This window comes from Podarcis muralis, chromosome 2 (genome assembly GCF_964188315.1).
Source record: "Podarcis muralis chromosome 2, rPodMur119.hap1.1, whole genome shotgun sequence".
In the NCBI taxonomy this organism is placed as follows: domain Eukaryota; kingdom Metazoa; phylum Chordata; class Lepidosauria; order Squamata; family Lacertidae; genus Podarcis; species Podarcis muralis.
Window position 1 is genome coordinate 11,581,426 of NC_135656.1, and position 25,662 is coordinate 11,607,087.

The following is a 25,662-nucleotide window of genomic DNA, read 5'->3' on the forward strand; positions in this document are numbered from 1 at the left end:
TGCAAAAATAGTGCACTTATAGCTACATATTTCAGGAGGATGGAAGCCTGCAAATCAGCTGGCAGGTGCTTTTTCACACAGCGAAGCAGAGCAGGCAAGACTCAGAATTCTTTCAAGGGTCCTCCAGGTCTATTTATTGAGCATCCATCCCGATTTGCTTGCAGAAGGCTAACACAGAGGTTAGACTAGGGTTGTGCACACATTGCCCTGGCTCCAGTGTGCTCCTGCCAGATGGCTTTTGAATCTGTGCACACATGACATTACCTGTGATACAGAGCTGTCCTATCGTTTCTTGAAAAATGCTTCTGTTTGATGCATTGCCCCCTCAAAGCAGCTTCCATCCGAAAGGGGCGGGGCATTTTTGTAGTGTCAGGAAAACCAAACAGGTAATGTTTGCTGGCTGAAACCATCCCCACCTCTCTCTGCCAAGCACAATGTGCAAATATCACTTGAGATTAAACATTTCAAGGTGCCAATCTGTAAATTTGTGGGGTTGTTATACAGCAATGAGCTTTTCTCCAGATTTGCTTGTGGGGAGTTTTCATGCTTTTCGGTTCATCCCACACTTCTAGTGCATTTTCTCAATAATTTCCTAAATACTAAGTTTTTTTATTTAAAAAAAAAATGGTGGATTTGTGTGCCTAGGACACCACAGCGCTTTAATTGTGCAAGCCTAAAGTTCTGCCATGGGACTGAACCCTTCCCGCAAAATACTGAGAGCCCCATCAATACTCTTGTCCATGCTGTGTTCTCCTCAAACAACCGCTGTTCCGCACTTTCTCCCCATTGAGGTTTCGTCAGTTGTTTTCGTGAATCACTGTTGCTCAGTAGGTCTATCTTCCATGAATTTTGTCTCAATCGACCTAGCTGATATATGGGGAACATGGTGACCTCTAGACGTTTCTGGACTCCATCTCCCATCAGCCCCCAGCCGGCATGGCCGAATGTCAGGGATGATGGGAGTTATAGTCCAGCGACGTTTGTAGTGACACAGGTTTCCCATAACTGACCGAGCTGGACACCCTATACAGAAATGAAAAACATATTAATGATTATTAATTAACACGTTTTCAAATCGTAGGTGTCGGAAACAACCAAGAGGTAAGCCTAAGCCTTGCTGAGTTATTGCTTACCGTATTTTTCGCTCTATAGGACGCACCGGACCATAGGATGCACCTTGTTTTAGAGGGGGAGAACAAGAAAAAAATAATTCTCCCCATCTCTGCTCAGTGCCCCTTCAGCGAAGCGGCAGAAGAAACGGAGCCCCTTCCATTTCTCCTCCCGCTTGGCTGAAGGGGTGCTGCGCAGCTCTCCCTCTCTGCTGAAGCCAGGAGAGTCTTGCTCTCCTGGCTTCAGCGAAAGGAACCTGAAGCCTGCGGAGCGCAGCGGGAACTCGACCCGCCTCGCTCTCCAGGCTTCAGCGAAAGCAACGCGAAGCCAAGAAGCGCGGAGGGAGTGCTCCCTCTGGGCTTCGGAGGCTTCGCGTTGCTATCGCTGAAGCCAAGGAGCCTGCATTCGCTCTATAGGGCGCACATACATTTCCCCTTAATTTTTGGAGGGGGGAAAAGTGCGTCCTATAGAGCGAAAAATACAGTATTTGGAACATTTTCTAGGCTACTGTCAGAATGGGTTGCTAAGGAAAGCAGAACTATTATGAAACAAAGGTTATGTAATCCAGACTTGCCTTGATCCAGAAATGGATGGCTGTTGTTTCAGCCTCTGGCGGTGGGTCTCAGAAAATGCTGCTGTTCCACACCACACCAGGATGCAAATTCTATGCAGTTTTTAAAATTTGGAGCGGGGTAAAAAAAATACACAGAGAGACACGAGCGCACACACTGTCTGAGAGACAAATAAAATTGAAAAGCCGTGTTTTCAAGTTTCCGTCGCTTTATTTTGCAAAAATAGAAAAGTCCCCTCTTCTGCGGCACAGCTGGGAGTGCAGGGGCAGGACAGATTCCTCTAAAACACCATGGAAAGCTGGTCTGTAAACATCACGGAAGGGCTTCACCCTTTTCTCCATCCCGCCCCACAGCAAACAGACCCCATCTTAAGGCCTGGGGTATTTATTTCATTAATTCGTTTTATTTCATTTTGGCAGCTTAAAATGACTGGGGGGAAGAAGCCAAGGCAGTTTTCGGCAGAGCCTCTCGTTCCTTTGGGGGGGGGGGCGCTGTTCCACCCGCCTCATCGCCTGCTCTGGGGTGGGGGTGAAGGTGCAACTCTTTGTGCTACCCACCACACTGGTGTAAACATAGGCAAATAAATAAATCCGCCAAAAGTCTTGCCCCATTCATGGCCAGCAGGGGGCAGCAGAACCTTCAGCTCTCATTCCCAAAGCAGCAGAGGGGAGGCTTTTGTTTCTCTCTCCCCCCACTGATGAAGCAGACGTAGGGGGAGATGGAATCGCAGCTGCCGATGGCGGAACATCAGCAAAAGGGTGCTGGTGCGCTGCCACCCTCCCCAACCCTGGCTTCTTGTAGTGTTCGGGTTTGGTTCCTTTCGTATTGCTAGGAGCACAGGGAAGGGGAGGTGGGAGACGCTTTCTGCAAGTCTTTTGCCCTCTGGGGAGGAGAAGAAAGAGCATTTTCCATATTTGGTCCATTGGAGCTGTGGAGCAAAGCAGGTCTCCTCCCCATCTTAGGCCTTGGAGAAGGGGAAACAAAGCTTCCTATAGCAGGAGTGACCCGCCCCTTCCCCTTTATCAAAGTGCTGGGGAAGAAAACTTTGCCACTTAAGGTAAACAGTGCCCCGCACCTCCCCGCCAAGTCCCCCTTTCCACACAACCTTAGCAGAGAGCGGCTGGTTCTCCCTGGGGAGGGGGGAGGTTGTGGGTAGGGGGCAGCAGAGGGCCCTGAGGGACAGGAAATGGGTTCAAGTCTGCAGCTCTGGCACCCCCGACCCTCACCCTTTCCTCAATATCTTTGGTATCTAGTGTCCTTTGGGGTCTGTTTCCCAGAATCCTTAGCACCGGGGTCAAAAGCATCCCAAGCGAGAACAGAGACAGCAAGCCACGCCCCCCTGTTGCCCCCCTCTGCCTTGGGAGGGAGGAGGAAGGATGGACGGACCGCTGCCCCTCTTCTCCCCCACCCCCTCCTACACACACACACACACCTGATACAGGATTGATTTCTGCCCCAAACAATAAAACATTAGCGCTTTATACAGCTAACTAAAAACAAAAAAAAGACACACACCCCCAGCCCGTGAAACTCACTTCCCTCAAAAACAAGGACTCCACAACCCCTTGGAATCCGCAAGAGATGGTCATGAACACGCACACACATGTCCAAAAATCCCACAACAGGGATATATATATATGTATGCTGAAATCCTGGCTTCACTCTCCCCATCCCGCATAGTCATTGGTCCGAGATCCTTGTGTGCATTTGGGGATGCGGGAGAGAAATGCCATCCCTCTAGCCGCCTCCAGAGACTAGAATAAATAGTGTCCCGGATGCCTGGGTTCCTGGCTTGGGAGGGTACAGTTTGCATCCAGCTGGGACGGTGGAACCAGGTCGCGAGGGAGGAGGCCAGGAGCGTGGTGTGGTGTGTGTTTGGGGGCACACGTCGCAGAGTCTTTCTCTCTCGGCTCTCAAGGCGCCCCTCTTCCCAAAGGCAGGAGTGCGAGGGGGGCGGATTGCACAGTGGGAGCTCCTCCCGTTTTGAAAGGAGAGGTCTCCCAGTCCAAGCCCCTTGGGGGCTTTCCCAGGTCCCGGATATTTGGCTTGAGGGCGCCTGACGCAACTGGGCAGGCGGCCTGGGGCTTTTGGCAGAGCTCTGGGGTCCGAGGGGCAAAGGCGAGTTTAGAATATACATCCAAGGGCCCCCGGGGGTGAAAGGTTTAAGGCAAGAGGCATCCAACACCGCCCGAGAAGTCACCAAACGCAGCCGAAGAGGGGGGAATGTGGAGTCTCCCTAGTTGTTGCCGTGACACCCAACTCCAGCGGCCTGCAGGAAAGGCCCGAGTATTAAGGCAAAGAGTCCTGGAGGAAATGGGCGGCGGGAAGGACGGAGGAGATAGATGTGGAAAGGGTTTTCTTTTTTTCCTTCTCCCGGCCTTTCCTAGCCTAAATCCTGGCTCTCTTTGAGATACTAGGGGGCTTCCTCCTCTTCCTCCTCTTCCTGGCTCTTGGCATCTGCAGGGCTCTCCTCCGAGCTGGGGGGTTCTGCCAGGGGCGGGGGCTGCGACAACTCGTCTTCAAACATCTCAGGGTTTTCCAGCATCTCTCGGATGAGCGGTGGCATGGGACCAGGAATCTCCATCTTAAGGGTGATGGCTCGTTCGGCCCCTGTTTGGGGGAGAAGGGGGAAGAAGGGAGGTGTGGGGTTTAACATCACAAAAGCAGTCCAATACAACGTTTCCTGTTTGCCCAGAGTGGACACACAGGGGAATGTTGCTCCAGCCAGGAGGACTTCCTGTCACACCTGGTCTGGAGCATCCTCCCCCCGCATGTGATCAGGTAGATGGGCATGACCCTGGCAGCCATTTTGCCTTTTTCACCTTATCCCATCTTGATGCCTTTTGCTGTGTGCTGGCTCTCAGCCAGCACCACATGGGCTCATCCCTCACAAACGATGAACTTACACCTTTGTCTGTAAAGGTAAAGGTAAAGGGGACCCCTGACCATTAGGTCCAGTCGTGACCGACTCTGGGGTTGCAGCGCTCATCTCGCTTTACTGGCCGAGGGAGCCGGCATACAGCTGGCCAGCATGACTAAGCTGCTTCAGAGCAGCACACGGAAACGCCGTTTACCTTCCCGCTGGAGCGGTACCTATTTATCTACTTGCACTTTGAGGTGCTTTCGAACTGCTAGGTTGGCAGGAGCTGGGACGGAGAAAGGGAGCTCACCCCGTTGCAGGGATTCGAACCACCAACCTTCTGATCGGCAAGTCCTAGGCTCTGTGGTATAACCCACAGCGCCACCCGCGTCCCTTCACCTTTGTCTGTAACTGTAACTAAAAGCTAAAGCCTGCCTTCAAGGTCATACTGTGAACTGAATGTAAGTATTGTAAACCTTATCATTACAGTTGTACCTTGTTTTTCAAACAGCCTAGTTCTCGAACGTTTTGGCTCCTGAACGCTTGCAACCCAGAAGTGATTGTTTCGCTTTTCTAACGTTCTTTTTGAAGCCGAACGTCCGACAGGGAGCTTCCTGCAGCCAATCTGAAGCCGTGATTTGGAAGTCGAATGCTTTGGAAGTCGAACGGACTTCTGGAACGGATTCTGTTCAACTTCCAAGATAGGACTGTACAGTACTTTCTAAAAGAAGACTCTTGTGTCATTATTGTTTTTAAAAGGGAACTAACAGGGATTGAAGGGCCGCGGGTGGCGCTGTGTGTTAAACCACAGAGCCTAGGACTTGCCAATCAGAAGGTCGGTGGTTCGAATCCCCGCGACGGGGTGAGCTCCCGTTGCTCGGTCCCTGCTCCTGCCAACCTAGCAGTTTGAAAGCACGTCAAAGTGCAAGTAGATAAATAGGTACCGCTCCGGCAGGAAGGTAAACAGCGTTTCTGTGCGCTGTTCTGGTTCGCCAGAAGCGGCTTAGTCATACTGGCCACATGACCCGGAAGCAGTACGCCGGCTCCCTCGGCCAATAAAGCGAGATGAGCGCCACAACCCCAGAGTCGGCCACGACTGGACCTAATGGTCAGGGGTCCCTTTACCTTTACCTTTAACAGGGATTTACCAGGAACAATCTGTAGAAGCTGGACTGGATTGTTTAACTCAAATGGTTCTAACGAATCTATCAATTAGCTGCCTGCTATGTACGGGGGTATGTGATCTGCTACTAGCTCACTAGCGTGGGTGAGGAAGGATAATATTTAATCAATATATGTTCTCCTACTATCCTCAACATTCCCACAGGAGGAAAGGCAGCCATGAGACCCGGGCGGAGTTTCCCTGGCAGCGGAGATGGCGAGAATAGCTGCACCGCAGGGCACTACTGCTACATGTTCTTCTCTGGCGCTACTGCAAGCGCATGGAAGGAATTGGCAAGTTCTTGCACACTGATATGGCAACTGGCCGGCTGTGGGCAAAATCTGTAGAAGCACACCCCAGGAGATTTCTCGTTGCTCCTGGAAGAGGTAGGTGCCGAGATGTGGAGGAACCGAAGGTTTGCCGTGGAGGAGATAACAAAGGTCCCCCCCTCCACCCTTCAATGCTGCGATTTTGCTGGGGAGGAACCAAAGGGAACAGAGATCCCATAAGCTCCCACCCAACACTGAGGATGCTATGGGCAAAATGGGGGAGGGGACACAAGAGAACAACGGTTCCTACACAATGCCTGGAAACAGAAAATGGCAGGGGTGACAACGGATGCGCCACGAGTCGTTGGTTCTCAATAATCATGTTTTGAGATGCCTGAGATCAGCACGGAAAAGTGTGTAGCTATATGCAGATGACCATTCTGCCCTTAACCAGCTGCCTGCCCTCTGACTTACAACCAGTTCAACAAGTGCATCTGGCTTTGAACTTCCTCTTCAATCTAGAACCACAGAATTGTAGAGTTGGAAGGGACCCTAAGGATCATCCAGTCCAACCCCCTGCAAGGCAGGAATATGCAGCTGTCCCTTAAAGGTTCGAACCTGCAACCTTGGCCTTATCAGCACCATGCTCTAACCAACTGAGCTATCCAGGCAGCCTGATAGTAGGGAAGGGAATAGAGATGAAATATACTCAGAGTCGAGAGTGGATTTCATGCTCTTTATTCAGCTCATAGTGGTGAGGAGGAATGGAAGTTCCCCCAGAATGTCTGCTTTATATACATTATTTACACAATGGGCCCCACGTGATTGGCTAATTCCGGGATTCACCTGTAGGCCAATCAGGTTGCGGATTCACTTCCACCTGGAGTTGGATTGGGTGGCTCCTGTGGACCAATCAGACTGCTGCATTCTGGACCCTATTGTTCTAGGGCCAATCAGACTGCTGCATTCTGGACCCTATTGTTCTAGGACCAATCAGACTGCTGCATTCTGGATCCTATTGTTCTAGGATCAATCAGACTGCTGCATTCTGAATCCTATTGTTCTAGGACCAATCAGACTGCTGCATTCTGAATCCTATTGTTCTAGGACCAATCAGACTGCTGCATTCTGGATCCTATTGTTCTAGGACCAATCAGACTGCTGCCTTTTGGATCCTATTCAACTCAGTACACAACAGGAAACAAAACTAGAATGAGTTGGCTCTGGCTCCACCTACTGGTGGCTGCCTTGCCTTCTTCTGCCCCACCAATTCCAACGGGGACCAGCCACCACGCATTCGCATCCAGGGTGCAATTGCCTATGTGGCACTGTGTTGATGATGGGCTTGTGCTCACCTTTGGTGCTGATCCCCCGCAGGTCAGTGATCTTCATCAGCATGCGGGGGAACATGTAAGGCTTGTTGGGCCGACGTCGGCGAGCGTAAATCTTCAGGGCTTCCAGCAGTGGCTCTTGTAACTTGTCCACCTTCTCCGGCTCTTCCAGGTCCATTCGATCTGGAGACGAAGAGACAGGCAGTGCTGTTTGTTTTGTTGGTTTTGTCTTTAGAGTTCTTTATCGAAAGGCGGGGCAGAAATGCAATGTCAGTCCATCAGGAAGAGGTTACTGCTTTGCGGAGGTTGGAAAGACAGCCATGTGGGATTCAGAAACAGGCATGTTCAGCACATTAAACTGAGCCGTAATACCAAGCATGCAACCATTTAGCAGAATTTACAAATGTGTATACAAATTACCATTGTTCTGATAGAAGATTCTGGCCTTTCTAGTTGTAGACCAGTGTCTCACAAACCTGGGTCTCCAGTTGTTTTTGGACTACAGTTCCCATCATCCCTGATCACTGGTCTTGCTAGCTAGGGATGATGGGAGTTGTAGTCCAAAAACAGCTGGAGACCCAAGTCTGGAAACACAGCTGTATACTTTATGATACTATTCCAGGCTTTCTGCTGATGCAGATGTCATTTCCTATCCTTTCCCTGCAGTGCCTTAGAAATCTTACAAAATTTGGTACTGGTTGCTTGCAAAGTAGAACTATCGGCAAGAACCAGACCTCAAAAAGGTCGACGGGCTCCCTTTGCCAGCCCTTAAAGACAAGGCTGGGGAGAGGGTGGCGCTGTGGGTTAAACCACAGAGCCTAGGACTTGCCGATCAGAAGGTCGGCGGTTCAAATCTCCGCGACGGGGTGAGCTCCCATTGTTCGGTCCCTGCTCCTGCCAACCTAGCAGTTCGAAAGCACGTCAAAGTGCAAGTAGATAACTAGGTACCACTCTGGCGGGAAGGTAAACGGCGTTTCCGTGCACTGCTCTGGTTCTCCAGAAGCAGCTTAGTCAAGCTGGCCACATGACCCGGAAGCTGTATGCCGGCTCCCTCAGCCAATAAAGCAAGATGAGCACCGCAACCCCAGAGTCGGTCACGACTGGACCTAATGGTCAGGGGTCCCGTTTACCTTTAAAGACAAGGCTAATAACAATGCCTGAGGAGGCTGCAACACGGCCATTACCTCCACAGATGAGACAGATGGCGCTGAGCAGTCCTGTCTCTGTGTCGTCCATCTCAAGAGGCAGCAGTTGCCCAGCAAAGGCAAAGACCAGGTCTGTGAGGGGCCCAAATCCTGCATTGTGCATCTGGGTGCGGTTCAGGGTCAGCCCATCCGAGAAGGTCATGGTGTCCTGCTCTGGGGTGTAGCGGGTGCAAATACGGAGCATCTGCAGAAGGCGGAGGGGAGCACAGAGAAGACGGTCAGGAAGAAGGTCACGTCTAGAATGTCCTCTTAAGTGGGGCAGCAATAAAACTGCTAGCACATTTGCAAAGCTAAGCAGGGTCTGGTATGGTTTCAAATTGCAGGGGTTGGACCAGATGACCCTCAGGCATAGCTGTCAACTTTTCCCTTTTCTTGTGAGGAATCCTATTCGGAGTAAGGGAATTTCCCTTAAAAAAAGAGAAACGTTGACAGCTATGGCCTCGGGGATCGCTCCCAACTCTACAATTCTATGATTAATAAAGGAGAGGTTCTCACTAGAGGTTATCCACTCTCCCTCTTGTCCCACTGCTTTCACCCAGGGGAAAACGATCTTTAGTGCTCAATTGGAGCAAATGGCAATTCGGGTTTTCTCTGGATGGACATTTGCTTTGATTTAGTATTTAGGAGTGGGCCTTTCCTGGGAATGAGGAAAACTGCTCGGATCCATGCTTTCTAGGCACGGGATAAGCAGAAGTGTGGATGAGCCCTAGGTCTGCAAAGAAGGTTGCAATTCTGCGTATTAGGTGCAGAGTTCAAGTGTCCTGAGAATCTCAGCCTCTCAAGTAAGCTTCTTGGCCTTTAACCCCTACAACAACAGGCTCAGAGTGGTTGGAAGATGCCCAGGGAAACCTCGACAGACAGAGACGGAGCTGAGCAGAATTCCCAGCACACAAGAAGGGGCTTCAGCATCCTGCCTTACTCCTTGCTCTTCTCTACAATTAGCAGAAGCAGAACTGTCTGAGCACATGCTTAATTTTGCACCATTTCAGACAACCCTGCAGAAAGGCGTGGCGAAGCTTTTTCTTTCTCTCCGTTGTCACCGTTTGCATCCCGCATTATATGCAGCCCCCCTGGCAAAGGCCACACACCCCTCGCTTCCCCCATCAGCTCTCGTTGCCTGCTGTGGCCCCTCACCAAGATGTCTAGGCAGGCCGCCTTGAGCAGGGTGATTTGGTCGGCGATGCTGAGGGTGGTGAAGCCTGGCAGGCGTTTGGCAAACTCCACAATCTTGATAATGCACTTGGTGGCCAGCTCACTGAACTTGTCCCACAGCCCCAGGTCCAGCTGTACTCTGTGGTCTGCGCTAGAGTTCTGGAAGAGAAAGGATGAGAGGACAGGGATCGATAATGCTGCCTTCTTCTCCCCATCTTCTGTTTGTGTTTGTGCAGATACAGGAGGGCTCGCACGCTTAGCACAGCTTAGGAGTTTCTCCCACCAGTCAGCATCCCTTACGGCAAAGGTAAGCAGATGTCAGGCATTTGGGCAATCTAATTCTTTGTTGCTTTACTTAAGGACCCCTGAGGTCCACCAGCTTGAGCTGAAATAGTGGCTTGGAAAGAGTGGTAGGCATAGGTAAAGGTAAAGGGACCCCTGACCATTAGGTCCAGTCGTGTCCGACTCTGGGGTTGCGGTGCTCATCTCGCTTTACTGGCTGAGGGAGCCGGCGTACAGCTTCCGGGTCATGTGGCCAGAATGACTAAGCTGCTTCTGGAGAACCAGAGCAGCGCACGGAAACGCTGTTTACCTTCCTGCCGGAGCGGTACCTATTTATCTACATGCACTTGACGTGTTTTCAAACTGCTAGGTTGGCAGGAGCAGGGACCGAGCAACGGGAGCTCACCCCGTCGCGGGGATTCGAACCGCCAACCTTCCGATCGGCAAGTCCTAGGATCTGTGGTTTAACCCACAGCGCCACCCGCATCCCTTTCAATGTACAATGTACTCAATTCAAATAAGAAATTCTACTCTGAAGAGTGAACCATTGAAACTACCCAGGTATAATATTTTCAGGGACAAGGTGTTTAGGGCCACACTTGAGGCCTGCAGGCATGGACTGGGCTAGGATGTGATGTATCCAGTGTTCCTGTCACAGTTTGTTGTTTTCTACAGGGAACACGTACAAGCAAAAGAAGGGAGGAGAAACACGCCGCGGCTCTTACCGTTGTATATTTGCCCAGCTGGCAGAGGGAAGGGAAGGTTTCCTGGTGAGCTTTGCTGACCTTCTGGATGAGTTCTTCCAGCTCGGGTGTCATTTCGTAGCTGTCTACCACAACCTCCTCCTTCACGTCTTTTTTCTTCTTGTTGCGGTCGTTCCTCACGGCTGAAAGAGAGAGATGAGGGAAGGAAGGTGAGGAGGGAACAGGGATGGAATTTGGTGTGGAGAACTAATTCTTGCTCTTATGATCTGACCCCATCAAAAAATGAAATAAAAATCCCTCCATTTCCAGACGCAGAGAAGAAAGAGAGCCATGGTGGTTAGACCGAGGCAACGTGCGCGGTGGGTTGGTGGAATTTCTGCCGAAACCGTTCGCAGACGGCACCGTGGGGACAGGGGTGCTGGCTCCCATCCAAGACAATAAAAAAAATTAAGGTCTTAGATATATAATAAATGTTCATAAATGTACCAAGCAAACACGTACATAGATATGTGGACCACATGTCTGGAGCAGCACAGGAAGACCGCCCTGAAACCATTTTGACTCCCTAACTGACCAGATGTTTTCTCTGCAAGGAGAGAGGGGGTGAGGGAACCTTCCCATTGTCTCAGGAATTGGGTAATCACCATCTCAGGAAAGGCAATCAGATAAGACATTATCAGATAACCTGGCAGACAGGAAAAACAACAACATTCAAATTTCTGTTGTAGACCGCCTTTTCTGTGATGTAGGTATGATGTTTGTGGGGGGTGGTCTTGGGTTACACCCCTTCTGTGATGTATGTATGATGTATGGAGAGGTGGTCTTGAGTTCCAGGGCAGCGAATTTAAAATGTCTATATAAGGGCAGGCACACCTTGGTTCTGGGTTCCTCCTCCTTTCCTGCGGGTGAGGGGAGCGCCCTGTTGCAACAGCGTTAATAAAGATCAGGCTTACTAGCGGCTTTGCTTCTCAATATTCTCTGGTTAGCCTCTGTTATTTTCTCTGACCGATGGAGAACCTACAAAGGACTCTGTAAGGGCTCTTGTGTCCCCCATAAGAGAATAAGGGCAGATTTCTGTTTATTACAGCGGGGAGACACCTCACCTAGAGATCTTCTACAACACAGCCTGTGGGTGAAACCAAGGCCTCTTGCCGGCCCTCTCAGCTCATCCCCAACTCCTGGCAACCTATAGCCTCAGATGCTGTGTTATTGCAGTGCCCTAAAGAAACATGGCGGCAGAAACTGGGCTACCGGCATCCACTGAAAACAGTTGCATGGATAGTTGCCAGCCTCTGAGGTGGTAGGTCAAGGGGTGTCAATGGCAGACCACTGAGGCCAAGCTCAGGAATCTTTTGCCTAATGCAGGACTCGAATCCATGACCCTGAGATTAAGCGCCTCATGTTCTACCGATTGAGCAACTCTAGACATATGTATATTGTTGTGACTGTCCTTTAGATTGAAGGGTGTGTTTAAGAACTTTGCTTCAGGATGAGAACAGAAATCGCGCAGCGGCAGCAGCAGGCCCCATTAGCTAAAGTGGTGCTTCAGGTTAAGAACAGTTTCAGGTTAAGAACAGACCTCCGGAACGAATTACGTACTTAACCCGAGGTACCACTGTATTTCAACTGCATCAGACCAACATGGCTACCTACCTGAATCTGCTTTTCATGCAGAAGGTCCCAGGTTCAAATCCCCCGCATCTCCCGTTAGGGCTGGGAGAGACCCCTATCTGAAATCCTGAACTGCTGCTGCCAGTCAGTGTAGACAGTGCTGAGCTAGATAGACCAGTATAAGGCAGCTTCCTATTTTCCTAGGAACTGACTGCCTCTATAGAGCAGAGATTCCCAAACTTGGAGTTCCACCTGTTTTGGGACTACAATTTCCACCATCCCTGACCACTGGTCCTGCCAGCTAGGGATGATGCGAGTTGGTAGTACAAAACCAGCTAGAGACCCAAGTTTGGGAAACCCTGATCTAGTGTATCTGGGGAATGGATGGAAATTATCTTGGGATACAAACCAATTTCACCCACCCCACAACTGTCTTGTAAAAGTCCCAAATTCCACAGAAGCAGCACAGGATTAATTTCTTGGATTCTACAGGCACTTCCCTACAAGAGAACTCACGTGTGGTTTTATTAAAGGTAAAGGTAAAGGGACCCCTGACCATTAGGTCCAGTCGTGGCCGACTCTGGGGTTGCGATGCTCATCTCGCTTTACTGGCCGAGGGAGCCGGCGTACAGCTTCTGGGTCATGTGGCCAGCATGACTAAGCCGCTTCTGGCGAATCAGAGCAGCGCACGGAAACACCATTTACCTTCCCGCCGGAGCAGTACCTATTTATCTACTTGCACTTTGACGTGCTTTCGAACTGATAGGTTGGCAGGAGCAGGGACCGAGCAATGGGAGCTCACCCCGTCGCGGGGATTCGAACCGCCAACCTTCTGATCAGCAAGTCCTAGGCTCCGTGGTTAAACCCACAGCACCACCCGTGTCCCATGTGGTTTTATTAGCTCTTTGTAAATTTTAATCTCCCTTTTGTACACCAAACCAGATTGGTTAAATAATAATTCATTCATTTATTTTAAAGGACAGTCTGGGGGACATCTCATGCTGTGGCGATTTTTAATGTGTCACTGATGGAATAAGGGTTGCAAGTTATTCCAGACCCTTAAGACTGCTTACCCTCCATTCTATCTATCTCATGGCATTCATTATCAAAAGTGGTTGAAGAGTCCATTGGAAATAAGTCCCATTGAATATTTTCCTGGAAATAAGTCCCATTGAATATTTACTTCTGATAATGGCACATTGTAAGATTGTGGAAGCTGGAGCAAGCTTGCTTTCTCCTGCTCTGGAGGGTAGGGCTGGGACCAATGGATTCCAGTTACAAGAAACTTGACTAAACACCAGGAAAAAAACTTTCTGAGAGCTGTTCTCCCTCGGGAAGTGGTGGGCTCTCCTTCCTTGGGGGGTTTAATGCAGAGGTTGGATGGCCATCTGCCAGGGATGCTTTAGCTGAGATTCCTGCATTTTAGGGGGTTGGACTAGATGCCTCTTGGTGTCCCAATTCTAGGATTGCACTCACAGTCCCTCACTCTCAGTGAAGGCTGGTCCTTTAGGGGAAACTCCAGCGGGTGCAGAATGCCGCGGCGAGACTCCGTACGGGGTCCTCGCTGCAAGATCACATTCACCCAGTGCTATACCAGCTGCACTGGCTCCCGGTAGGGTACAGGATCAGGTTTAAGGTGCTGGTTTTAACCTTTAAAGCCCTATAAGGCCTAGGACCCTCATACCTACGGGACCGCCTCTCCTGGTATGTCCCACAGAGGAACTTATGGTCTTTAAACAAAAACATCCTGAAGGTCCCAGGCCACAGAGAGGTTAGGCTGGCCTCAACCAGAGCCAGGGCTTTTTCAGCTGCGGCTCCGATCTGGTGGAACGCTCTGTCACAAGAGACTAGGGCCCTGCGGGACTTGACATCTTTCCGCAGGGCCTGCAAGACAGAGCTGTTCCACCAAGCCTTTGGCCAGGGCACAGCCTGACTCCCTCCTTTGGCAATCTTCACAGAACTTTGGCCCAATGGTTGCCATCAATTTGATTTGAATTACTTTTATAATGAAATGATTTTAGAATGTTGTACTATTTTATTGTTGTTAGCCGCCCTGAGCCCGGCTTCGGCTGGGGAGGGAGGGATATAAATAAAAATTATTATTATTATTATTATTATTATTATTATTATTACCCTGCCAACTTCATTCTGCATTTACCCAGTCCTCAGCCTTCTTCCTTACACATCCCACAACAGAGAGTGAAGCTGCGTTGCTTGAGCAACGAGCTCCAGATGTTTCCAAAAAAAGAAAACCAGAGAGACCCAGACCAAGTGCCCCCTGGGCAAGGAATCTGGAGATGCCTGCGATGATTTCTCAGGAGTTTGTCTTGGGCTGGCATGTGTGTGTTCAGGTGGGACGTGGGGTGGGGAGAAATTTTATCCTCTTCCCTCTCTCTCTCCATCTTAGGGGTGCCAGGAGCAGCAGCAGCACCAGTAACTCCCCCCCCCCGCCCTCGCTTCCCCAGGCTCTGCCGGCACCCCTCCCTTTACCGAGAGTCCTGGGGTTGCGTGTGCACTCTCGCTGGCCTGAGCCTTCCCAGGCTGCCCTTCCTGTTCACCCCAGGATAAAGCGCCAGGGATCTGGGAACAGGATACGCCAATTGGCAGGATATACACTTTTAGCCACAGTCAGCACAATGCTGAAGGGGGTGGGGGGCTGCTGCCAGCCAAGCCATAGACCTCTTTGCAGCGGGGGGGGGGGGGCAACACACACGCAAACTGAGAACCCTACTGCCTCAGGGTATTCCCCCCCAACCTACTCTCCCCGGCACAAACACAAGCTTATGCCTTTGCTTTCAAGAGGCGAAAGCATATACAGTGGTACCTCAGGTTAAGTACTTAATTCGTTCCGGAGGTCCGTTCTTAAGCTGAAACTGTTCTTAACCTGAAGCACCACTTTAGTTAATGGGGCCTCCTGCTGCTGCTGCGCCGCCGGAGCACGATTTCTGTTCTCATCCTGAAGCAAAGTTCTTAACCTGAAGCGCTATTTCTGGGTTAGCGGAGTCTGTAACCTGAAGCGTATGTAACCTGAAGCATATGTAACCCGAGGTACCACTGTAGGTTTAGCAGAAGTCTAGCTGTGAGGGTGAGCACCTCAACCCCCCCCCCCCCGATTCCTTGGTTTTTCTGCAACGCCCCCCCCCCCTTGCTTAGCACTAAATCCCATTTGAGTCTACATGGGATACTGGGAGGGAAAGGGAGGAGGGGCTGCGCTGGCCCAAATCCCTTAGGCCATCCGTTTCCTGTCTCTGTAGTGACAACCCATCGGGATAACATTCCTTCCCCAGCCAGCCAGCCAGCCATGCCCCACGCCCCTTGCCCAATCCTCTCCACCCACCGCCTCTCTCCCTTTAAAGTGACAGGCCCTCGGAAATAAATTGCCAGGTTTCGAGACATAGACATTCCTAATTAGGGGCTCTTAAAGAGACGGTGATTAATGTGAGCCCTGGCCCAGGCCAGCGCGAAGACATGCCTAAGCAGTCGGGAGTAAAAGCAACAGCCGCTGAGAGGCTCTCTGTCTCTTGGAAGGGCTGGGCAGCTGACAGCACTCTTGAAAGGGACAGCAAACTCCCCAAGCGGGGCAGTGACTAAAGTACTTCCCCCTTCACTGGGAGTTTTGTTTGTTTGTTTGTTCCTCTGTGGGAGTGCTCTCGGAATTATTTCCCCTCCGAGGAATACACATGGAAAACGTTTCATCAGAACAGAATATCGGCAGAGCTCTGTGTGTGCAGTTTCTTTCGCCTCGAGGAACAAGGCGGGAATAGTTGCAAACGGCAGTCTCCCGCTCACGCAGCTTTCCTGAAAAACCCACGTTGCCTTTTCAGTTCCAAGGTAAATGTTCCCCAAATGGTTTTCCTTGGAGGTGGAATGCACTGAAAAGCACCACCGTGGAAGGAAACGCGGCGGCGAAACCAGATACAGAAAGCAGATGGCTTCGCAGGAGTTTTCAGGCTGCGGGAGCCAAAGATCCCTTCAGAAGCGCTGGCCTGGGTTGTGTGCCTCCTCTTAGATGTCCCTGCGATTGTATCTTGGCAACACAGGCCTTGGTATTACAAAATTCTACATTTGATGCGCGGCAAGTAAAGTGACAGAGGCCAGCAGGAGGGACCCATGCGCAGGCCACTCCTTAAAATAGTGAGGTTCTATTTGGGACGCATGCAAATATGTGCATGCACACAGATGTGCAGGGGGAAATGTTCCTGTGTACCCATCATCTAAACGTGACATGGTCCGTGTCCAAATCCATGGGGGGTGGGGACAAAGAGAATCTGCCAATGGCTGTTGCCAACAAAAAACAGAATATTCGAAGGACTACTTCTGCAGTACATAAAACAGTAAGGTAGACGTGGTCCTTGCACACACAGGCTGACAGTTTCAAAGTGTGTTACGTCTATGCCAGCGAGTGGGGGTATGCATGCCACCCCATTTGAAAGGCACTGAATGGAACGTCCCTTTGCTTTCTGCTTTGTTTTACCTACCGTAATCTCATTTGCTATCATCCGTCACACACTGCCCGCCCCCCGGGCTTAGAACAGAGCTCACCTTCTTTGGACATGCCAACCTCAAAGCACTTTTGCAGGCGGCAATACTGGCAGCGGTTGCGGGTGACCTTGTTGATCTGACAGTTCTTGTCCCGGTGGCAGGTGTAGACCATGTTTTTCTGGATGCTTCGGCGAAAGAAGCCCTAAAAGGTCACAGAGAGAGAGAGAGAGGGAGAAAGAGGAACAGGTGACCAGGTGGGTGATGTGGAAGGAAGGCACTTAGGTAGTTCCAAGCATGCCTCTCTCCAAGTCTCCTTTCCCAGTGCAAATTGTGATATCCACGGCCACCTTCTCCAAAACACGCTGCTTCAGGTAGGACCGTTTTTGCAGCTCAGAGGCTGTTTCAGATGTCGTCGCTTACCTGGGTGAATCTTCAGACCTGGCTATGGCAGTATGAGTTTTGAATCTTCAGATCAGGGGCAGGGTGGCTAGTGACTTTGGGGCAGGGTCCATAGACACAAATGTACATGCAATTTGCAAATATGCACATGCCAGTTTAGACTTTAAATGGCACAGAAGGCAAACCAACTATTTCCCATCCAGATCACCATCAGGTTTAAGTTCGTCACTTAATTTGCGGCCCAAGTCAGATACCCCAAAACAGTACCTCTTCGATTCATATACCCCCGGTTAATTTCCCAATTTATCCTGCTCCAAATCAATTCAATTCCCGTTCAGTTCCTTCCATTCCTTACACTCCAGATCATCTCCAAAAAAAGGTCACCTTTGGGAGGCAACAAGAGAACGGGCCTTTTTTGTGGTGGCTCCGATTGTGGAATGCTCTCCCCAGAGAGGCTCGCCTGGCGCCATCATTACATGTCTTTAGGCACCAGGCAAAAGCATTCCTCTTTACCCAGGCCTATGGCTATTAAATAATCTATGGCCTGTGAAAGTGTGGAGAAGAGGACTGTCATTACGATGACTATTTTATTATTAGGCTGTCTGTCAGTGTGCTTTTTATTATGTGTTTTCATTGTATTTTTATCACTGGTGTTCTGTAATGTGTTTTTAACAATTGTACACCACCCTGGGATCTTTTGATAAAGGGTGGTATATAAATTGAAATAATAATAATAATAATAATAATAATAATAATAATAATAATAATAAATAATTTGTGTAATATCCTACTGATAGCCTGTAATTTGACCCCTCCTTCCACTGAACTCACTACCCCACACAGGGAAACACTTGGGGCACTCAGAAAAAGATGTGAGGCCCCCTTGTTCCTTGGCCCAGGACAGACTTCCCTGACTGGCAGTAGCAGCGACAGCTTTCCCAAAATCTCAGGCAGAGGGTCTTCCACTGCCCTGCCACTTGCGATCCTTTAACAGAAGTTGCCCTTTAAAGAGCTGGCATTTTGTAAGGGGCTGGGGAGTATGTGAACCAGGAAGTTCTGAGTCCAAACATCATCTTAGGCAAGTCACTATCTCTCCCTTCCCTCAATATGGAGATAAAGGGCAGGGGTGGGGAACTCTTTCAGCCAGGAGCCCTAGATCTTTATCTCCCACTCCGCCTGCAGGCCAGCTTTGATAGGGGAGACCACCACCTGTCAATCATCTGCTGGCAGGTGAATGATAGGTGCATGGTAAAAGCCCAGCTGTGGAGCAAGTCAGATGTGGAGCAGCTGGGCATGGTTTGGGGGACACAGCCTCACAGGCCGAATGAGTCAAGGAGAAACTTTTAACTATAGCTCTCAGTTCCAGCAACCAACCCTCAAAGGTTCCCGCACGCTCCATTTGCAGGGGTTCAACCTCAGCCTGACGCATGTTAACCTGATTGTCTTGGAAGTAAGTGCAGAATTTTCTGCAACCAGAAACCCCCCAATTCAACAACCGGGACACAGGAGGATGCAAGTCAGCATACATATGCTTGTTTTGCACATTTCATCTTGCTTGCATAATCTGTTTTTTTGGGTGTTGGCATGCAGCTTCAAATTCCCTGCTGCAACATTCCTTTGGACGAGGAAAGGAGGCCTGGGTGAAGCAGCCAACCCCACCCTCCTGGTCTGAACAGATGCCTGCTTGAACTCACGATTCGGGCGAGCTGCGCTGCAAGGAGCCCCCCAGCGCAGCGGGTTGGCTGAGGTGTGCGACAGCGCCTTGCTGGGTGGGGAATCTCCCTCCACTCACCTTGCAGCCTTCGCAGGAGCTGACCCCGTAATGATAGCCGGATGATTTGTCGTTGCAGACGAAGCAAGGTTTGTAGACACGTGGGGGTGGGGGCGGAGAGGGGGAGCTGGGCACCATCTCCTCCGAACTTGTGCTCTGCGTCTCCACCGCTGCAGAAGGAAATAGGGGAGGGTCAGGTGGAAATTTGGGACACTGTACACCCAAACAGCGGGGACGCGGGTGGCGCTGTGGGTAAAACCTCAGTGCCTAGGACTTGCTGATCATAAGGTCGGCGGTTCGAATCCCCGCAGCGGGGTGAGCTCCCGTCGTTCGGTCCCAGCTCCTGCCCACCTAGCAGTTCGAAAGCACCCCTAAGTGCAAGTAGATAAATAGGTACCGCTTTATAGCGGGAAGGTAAACGGCGTTTCCGTGTGCGGCACTGGTGCTGGCTCGCCAGCACAGCTTCATCACGCTGGCCACGTGACCCGGAAGTGTCTTCGGACAGCGCCGGCTCCCGGCCTCTTAAGTGAGATGAGCACACAACCCTAGAGTCGGTCACGACTGGCCCGTACAGGCAGGGGTACCTTTACCTTTACACCCAAACAGCAGTCACAAAATTAAGAGACGCCTGCTTCTTGGGAGAAAAGCAATGACAAACATCTTAAAAAGCAGAGACATCACCTTGCCAACAAAGGTCCGTATAGTTAAAGCTATGGTTTTCCCAGTAGTGATGTATGGAAGTGAGAGCTGGACCATAAAGAAGGCTGATCGCCGAAGAATGGATGCTTTTGAATTATGTTGCTGGAGGAGACTCTTGAGAGTCCCATGGACTGCAAGAAGATCAAACCTATCCATTCTGAAGGAAATCAGTCCTGAGTGCTCACTGGAAGGACAGATCCTGAAGCTGAGGCTCCAATGCTTTGGCCACCTCATGAGAAGAGAAGACTCCCTGGAAAAGACCCTGATGTTGGGAAAGCTGGAGGGCACAAGGAGAAGGGGACGACAGAGGACGAGATGGTTGGACAGTGTTCTCGAAGCTACCAGCATGAGTTTGACCAAACTGCGGGAGGCAGTGGAAGACAGGAGTGCCTGTTAATGACATACAGCTTCCCCCAATCCTGGGAACTGTAGTTTATCCCTCACATAACTACAATTCCCAGCACCCTTAAAATGCTACACATCCCGGTATAAAAGTAAAGGGACCCCTGACCATTAGGTTCAGTCGTGGCCAACTCTGGGGTTGCGGTGCTCATCTCGCTTTACTGGCCGAGGGAGCCGGCGTACAGGTTCCGGGTCATGTGGCCAGCATTCTTAAGCCGCTTCTGGCGAACTAGAGCAGCGCATGGAGACGCAGCTTACCTTCCTGCTGGAGAGGTACCTATTTATCTATTTGCACTTTGATGTGCTTTCGAACTGCTAGGTTGGCAGAAGCAGGGACCGAGCAACGGGAGCTCACCCCGTCGCGGCGATTGACTCACCGACCTTCTGAAATCATACAGTGTTAGAAACTCAGGTATATAAGCTAGGCACCAAATGTGTAGTTGCCATTTGGGGGCAAGATGGCTCTAAAATATTATTTTTCAAGGGATGCACTGTCTGTGATTGGTCATCAGGTAGTTCAGATGACTACCTTGAGCTAGGTTAAGAACTTTGAGCCCTTAAAGAAGAAAAGTAACTTGATCCAGGGACAGTCCACATAGATATAGGCCTATTCCTATCTCTTTTTCTTAATGGTGACACAGACAATTCAACGTAGGAATATTCTTCACAATTGTGAGCAGGGCTGTGGGATGGGGACTCAGGGATGCCCAAACTTTTTTCAAGAGGGCCAGATTTGATGAAGTGAATATGTGTGAGGGCCGACCAAAGTTGTTGACCCTTTTTTTAGGACTGAAGTTGTTGATTTTATTTTGCAGCTGGGGAGACTTGAGGAAGAGAGAAAATTGCTTGCTGAATGACACCTCATGGCTGAAGGGGATCATACTTTATCAGGAATATGCTGGGATATATTCCTTATAATATACATGGGAGTAAGTGACTGGAGACAGGGCAGTTGGGATTGGGATGGGTGTTATGTATTGAGTTGAATAGGATCCAAAATGCAGCAGTCTGATTGGTCCTAGAACAATAGGATCCAGAATGCAGCAGTCTGATTGGTCCTAGAAAAATAGGATCCAGAATCCAGCAGTCTGATTGGTCCTAGAACAATAGGATCCAGAATGCATCAGTCTGATTGGTCCACAGGAGCCACCCAATCCAGCTCCAGGTGGAAGTGAATCCGCAACCTGATTGGCCTACAGGAGAATCCCGGAATTAGCCAATCACGTGGGGCCCATTGTGTAAATAATGTATATAAAGCAGACATTCTGAGGGAACTTCCATTCCTCCTCACCACTATGAGCTGAATAAAGAGCATGAAATCCACTCTCGACTTCGAGTATATTTCACAGCCATACACTGAGCAGGCAAATGGCGTTAACTGTGCATTACTTACAGGGAAGGAGGAAACATTAAAAAGATTTAGTCCTAAACTCCCAGCCTCTTGCCCTCACCATGACCCATAACGCCTGGACAGAGTTCCTTCGGTTCAAACAGCATTTTCCACCGCCCCCAACCCCGGCAAGCCATGAAACTGTTTGCAATTCTAGCTTTCAACACAGACTGAATTTCCTGTGACAAGACCCTAAATGCCACATTCCAGGCCAAACAGGTTGGAATTGTTACCAGAGCTGTGTAACCTAATCCCTTCCCCTGGGGGTGGGAAGAGAGGAATGACCCTGCCCAAAGGAGACATAGGTTAGAAAAGCTGGGGAGGAAATAGAGTGGGGGGGGGGGAGTTTTAGTCCACTTTCCCCTCCTGCAAAAGGTCTGTATTTAGCATTCCCCCCCCCAAAAAAAAATTAAGGGTGTTTCCATTTTTAGGGTGGTGAAGCCAACATCAGATTCGCAACATTCATTTAAAGCAGCCTTTCTCAACCTGCGGTTCCCCAGATGTTGTTGAACTACAACTCCCATCACCCCTAGCTAGCAAGGCCAGAGCTCAGGGATGATGGGAGTTGTAGTCCAACAACATCTGGGGACCCACAGGTTGAGAACCGATGAATTTTAAAGCATATCCAATGCACATGCAAAGCACATGACTTCCCCCAAAGAATCATGGGAACTGTAGTTTTCCTTTCCCATAGCTATGATCCCAGCCACCCTTACCTATAGGATTCTTTGGAGGAAGTCATGTGCTTTGAATGTGTGTTGGATGTGCTTTAAATCAGGTATAGTGTGGATCTGATCAAATGGTGACATTCTCGTTCCATGGTGAATGTGGACTCAGTCTATATGGTAACCCTGGCCATTAACCATAATAAAATGATTTGTATTATACAGTAGCCCTGCCTGCTTGTGGGTTATATTCATAGTTTTTTTTAAATAAAAAAGTGTTTCATAATTACGATCATTCCACCGGAGTTTAACTTAAAGTCCGGATTAGGAAGCCAGCTCCATTTTTCTTATTTTCTAGTGCCAGTTTTGGCACTAGAGTTCACTATGAGCTGCTTCTTGGGCATCACCCAGGAGTTCCGGTCCTTCAGTTGATATTCCTAATGTGTTAGTTTGTTCATTCATTCACAGGACCAGGCAGAAGGTGACTTCTTTCAGAACACACATTTTAAAGCACATTCGAAGCATCTCTCCTCACCCAAAGAAACCTGGGAACTGTAGATTTTTAAGGGTGCTTGAAATGGTAGCTCTGTGTGGGGTAATGAAAAATTCCCAGGTTTGGGGGGGTTTTTTGGGGGGTGCTTTCCATGGTACGCAGCCTAAAACTGGAGCAAAATGATCCCCCCTAATAAATAACGCAAGGGACGTGGGTGGCGCTGTGGGTTAAACCACAGAGCCTAGGACTTGCTGATCAGAAGGTCGGCGGTTCGAATCCCCGCAGATGGGGAGTCTGTGTGCCCTCCACATTCGCTGGGCTATTGGCCATTGGCATGTTGGCTGGGGGCTGATGGGAGTTGCAGTCCAACTACATCTGGAGGAGCAGAGGTTTCTTGCTGGTTGTACATGCTGACAGCGGGGACTCTTTTCTCTCTTTCCGCCATCCCGCCGTCCGCATTCTGCCCCTGCTATTTTCCTCAAAGCACTCCCATTATAGATGTTGGGGACGCGGGTGGCGCTGTGGGTTAAACCACAGAGCCTAGGACCTGCCGATCAGAAGGTCAGCGGTTCGAATCCCCATGACGGGGTGAGCTCCCGTTGCTCAGTCCCAGCTCCTGCCAACCTAGCAGTTTGAAAGCACGTCAAAGTGCAAGTAGATAAATAGGTACCGCTCCGGCGGGAAGGTAAACGGCGTTTCCGTGCGCTGCTCTGGTTCTCCAGAAGCGGCTTAGTCATGCTGGCCACATGACCCGGAAGCTGTACGCCGGCTCCCTCGGCCAATAAAGCGAGATGAGCGCCGCAACCCCAGAGTCAGCCGCGACTGGACCTAATGGTCAGGGGTCCCTTTACCTTTAATAGATAAAGCAACAACATTGCAGCTGGCAAGTTGATGTCAGGGATGGATTGTTCAGAGAATTTGGGTGCTTGTGCAGAGAATTCCCTGCCTACAATACAACAGGGATCACAGGAGTGAAGGGTTATAAGATTCCTCCCTCACCGCCACCCCCTTCACCTTCCTGCTATCTGCAATATCTCCCAGCACAAACTCTTGTTTGCAAAAGGAAAACAGCACTTCGCAGGCCACTCTAACCACAATAGATAAGCAGCATATACAAACTCCATGCAGCCATCACGTCTCTTGAGCTCAGTTCTTATAAGTGACCCTGCAATAAACAAACCCAGCCTTCCCAACTCAACAAATAACCCTCCAATGAATATTCATTTCCCACAACAATAAGGCTCATTTGTGTGTTTCTCTCTCACTCCGCCTTCTAAATGACTCCACAACAAACAAGCTAACGCACCGCAGCCCAGAGCTAAGCAACAAAACTCATACTGTTAGCCTATGCCAGGCACCCCCAAACTCGGCCCTCCAGATGTTTTTGGGACTACAATTCCCATCACCCCTGACCACTGGTCCTGTTGGCTAGGGATGATGGGAGTTGTAGTCCCAAAAATATCTGGAGGGACGAGTTTGGGGGTGCCTGGCCTATGCTCTGTATCCTCTGCTGAAAACAAGATTCGTCATAGGCAGATATTCGGGGGGGGGGATGGGACCTCAAATAATTTGGTGCTGGGCACCACACAATTGTGAAGAATGTCAGCATGCATTTTCTTTTCGAACAGCAGATTTCTCGACCTTAAGATTGTGGAGATATGCTTGAAAGTACACACGGGTAAGGCCTAGACAAATCTCAGAAGCTAGAAGAGCAAGCTGAACAACGTATGCCGTGCGGTGGGCTTCAGTGCCCTTGGCAAAACCTTTCCAATGGAAGCTAGATTTCAGGTTTCATTCATTTCCCCAAAAAATCAGTCCTACTCATTTTGGACTACAGTGGTACCTCGGGTTACATACACTTCAGGTTACATACTCCGCTAACCCAGAAATAGTGCTTCAGGTTAAGAACTTTGCTTCAGGATGAGAACAGAAATCGTGCTCCAGCCATATCCACACTTTCAAAAGTGTTCAGAAACAAAGTAGGCCACACAAATTGGAACAAAGTGGAAATTCAGTGTTAATTAATGTTTTGTTTACATATACGCAAGAAAAAGGAAAGGGAAAGAGAGGCATGTGAGGTCCAGGTGAAATTAAGCAACACGCCAGATCTAGCCCCTAAATTGGAGATTCCCTGCCTTGGGGTTTTGTCAGCACTTGCACCGATCACCTTTTCGGTGGTGACAGCTGATTGCATCAACCAGCTGTTTGCTGTTAATGCCTAACAGCTGATCAACAGGGTCAGTAGCTGATTGAACCCCACAGCTCCCAGTTAAGTGACCTATCTACAAGTTTCATCGTCCTTCAAGCTGATAAGATAACTAGCTTCCTCTGTATTAGACTACCGTAGCGTATAAGCCAGCATGGAGATGGTGCCTGGATGCCGCTTGGAAGGAAACACATATTTTTATACTATACATTTGTAGACACGTAAAAGTGTCAGCTGCTTTGGTCAATGTCTACCCCAAATGACTAAACTCAGGACTCACCTACATTTGGTAAAGAAACAGCTATTTGAATGTGCAATAAACATGCAACACCAGATGGCGCAAGAGAGCAGGAAATTTTTAAGCACAATTTTCCATAGAGATTGTTCTCTTTTGTTGAAATGATCTAATTTCTGACTTGTTTATAGCGTTCTCCACCCCCACCCCCCACCCCCGTGTTTAGATCCACCCACAGTGGTATTAGAAGGGACCTTCCTGTCTCCAAAGCTGTCAACAGTGAGATAGGTTGACCAATGTTAAAGACCAAATATATATAGACTGCAATGACTTATGCACAATTAATATATGTGCGGTTCTGAGTTGGTAAAAGCTGCAGGGGATGACTCCGGCCACATAATTTTCATGTGGGCAGGGACATATGTAAAAACCCGCCCGCAGCAGTGTCTTTCTCCAACATGGGAGTTCTGCTTTTCATAGAATCGTAGAGTCATGTCAGAACCCAAAAGTTTCCCTTTCACAAAAGGGTTTATATTTTCCAAGTGGAAGTTCAGCATTAAACTTAATTATGAGAAGGCCTGCATTTTGCCCAGCAATTGTTTGACATGGAGTGCTGCTCCCATGTCCTGAAGCACCTGTGTACCCAGAGGAGCCAGGATTCA

The 25,662-nt window shown here is 49.6% G+C and overlaps 1 protein-coding gene across 4 annotated transcripts in view; it reads right to left on the bottom strand.

Moving 5' to 3' along the window:
* Positions 1-1,872: 1,872 nt before the first annotated feature.
* The window catches only part of RARG (retinoic acid receptor gamma), a 127,385-nt gene continuing 103,595 nt past the window's right edge, over positions 1,873-25,662 (bottom strand). For 2 of the 4 annotated variants that reach the window (XM_028709506.2, XM_028709516.2), the window contains 7 exons: positions 18,932-19,080; positions 16,801-16,942; positions 10,669-10,829; positions 9,644-9,820; positions 8,489-8,693; positions 7,329-7,487; positions 1,873-4,292 (listed from right to left, as the gene is read on the bottom strand). In XM_028709506.2, coding sequence (XP_028565339.1) covers positions 4,096-4,292; positions 7,329-7,487; positions 8,489-8,693; positions 9,644-9,820; positions 10,669-10,829; positions 16,801-16,942; positions 18,932-19,080 — 1,190 coding nt within the window. In that variant the 3' untranslated portion in view covers positions 1,873-4,095. Of the gene's footprint in view, positions 4,293-7,328; positions 7,488-8,488; positions 8,694-9,643; positions 9,821-10,668; positions 10,830-16,800; positions 16,943-18,833; positions 18,908-18,931; positions 19,081-25,662 lie in introns of those variants that run through there. The other 2 variants (XM_028709531.2, XM_028709523.2) reach the window with 2 other exon arrangements.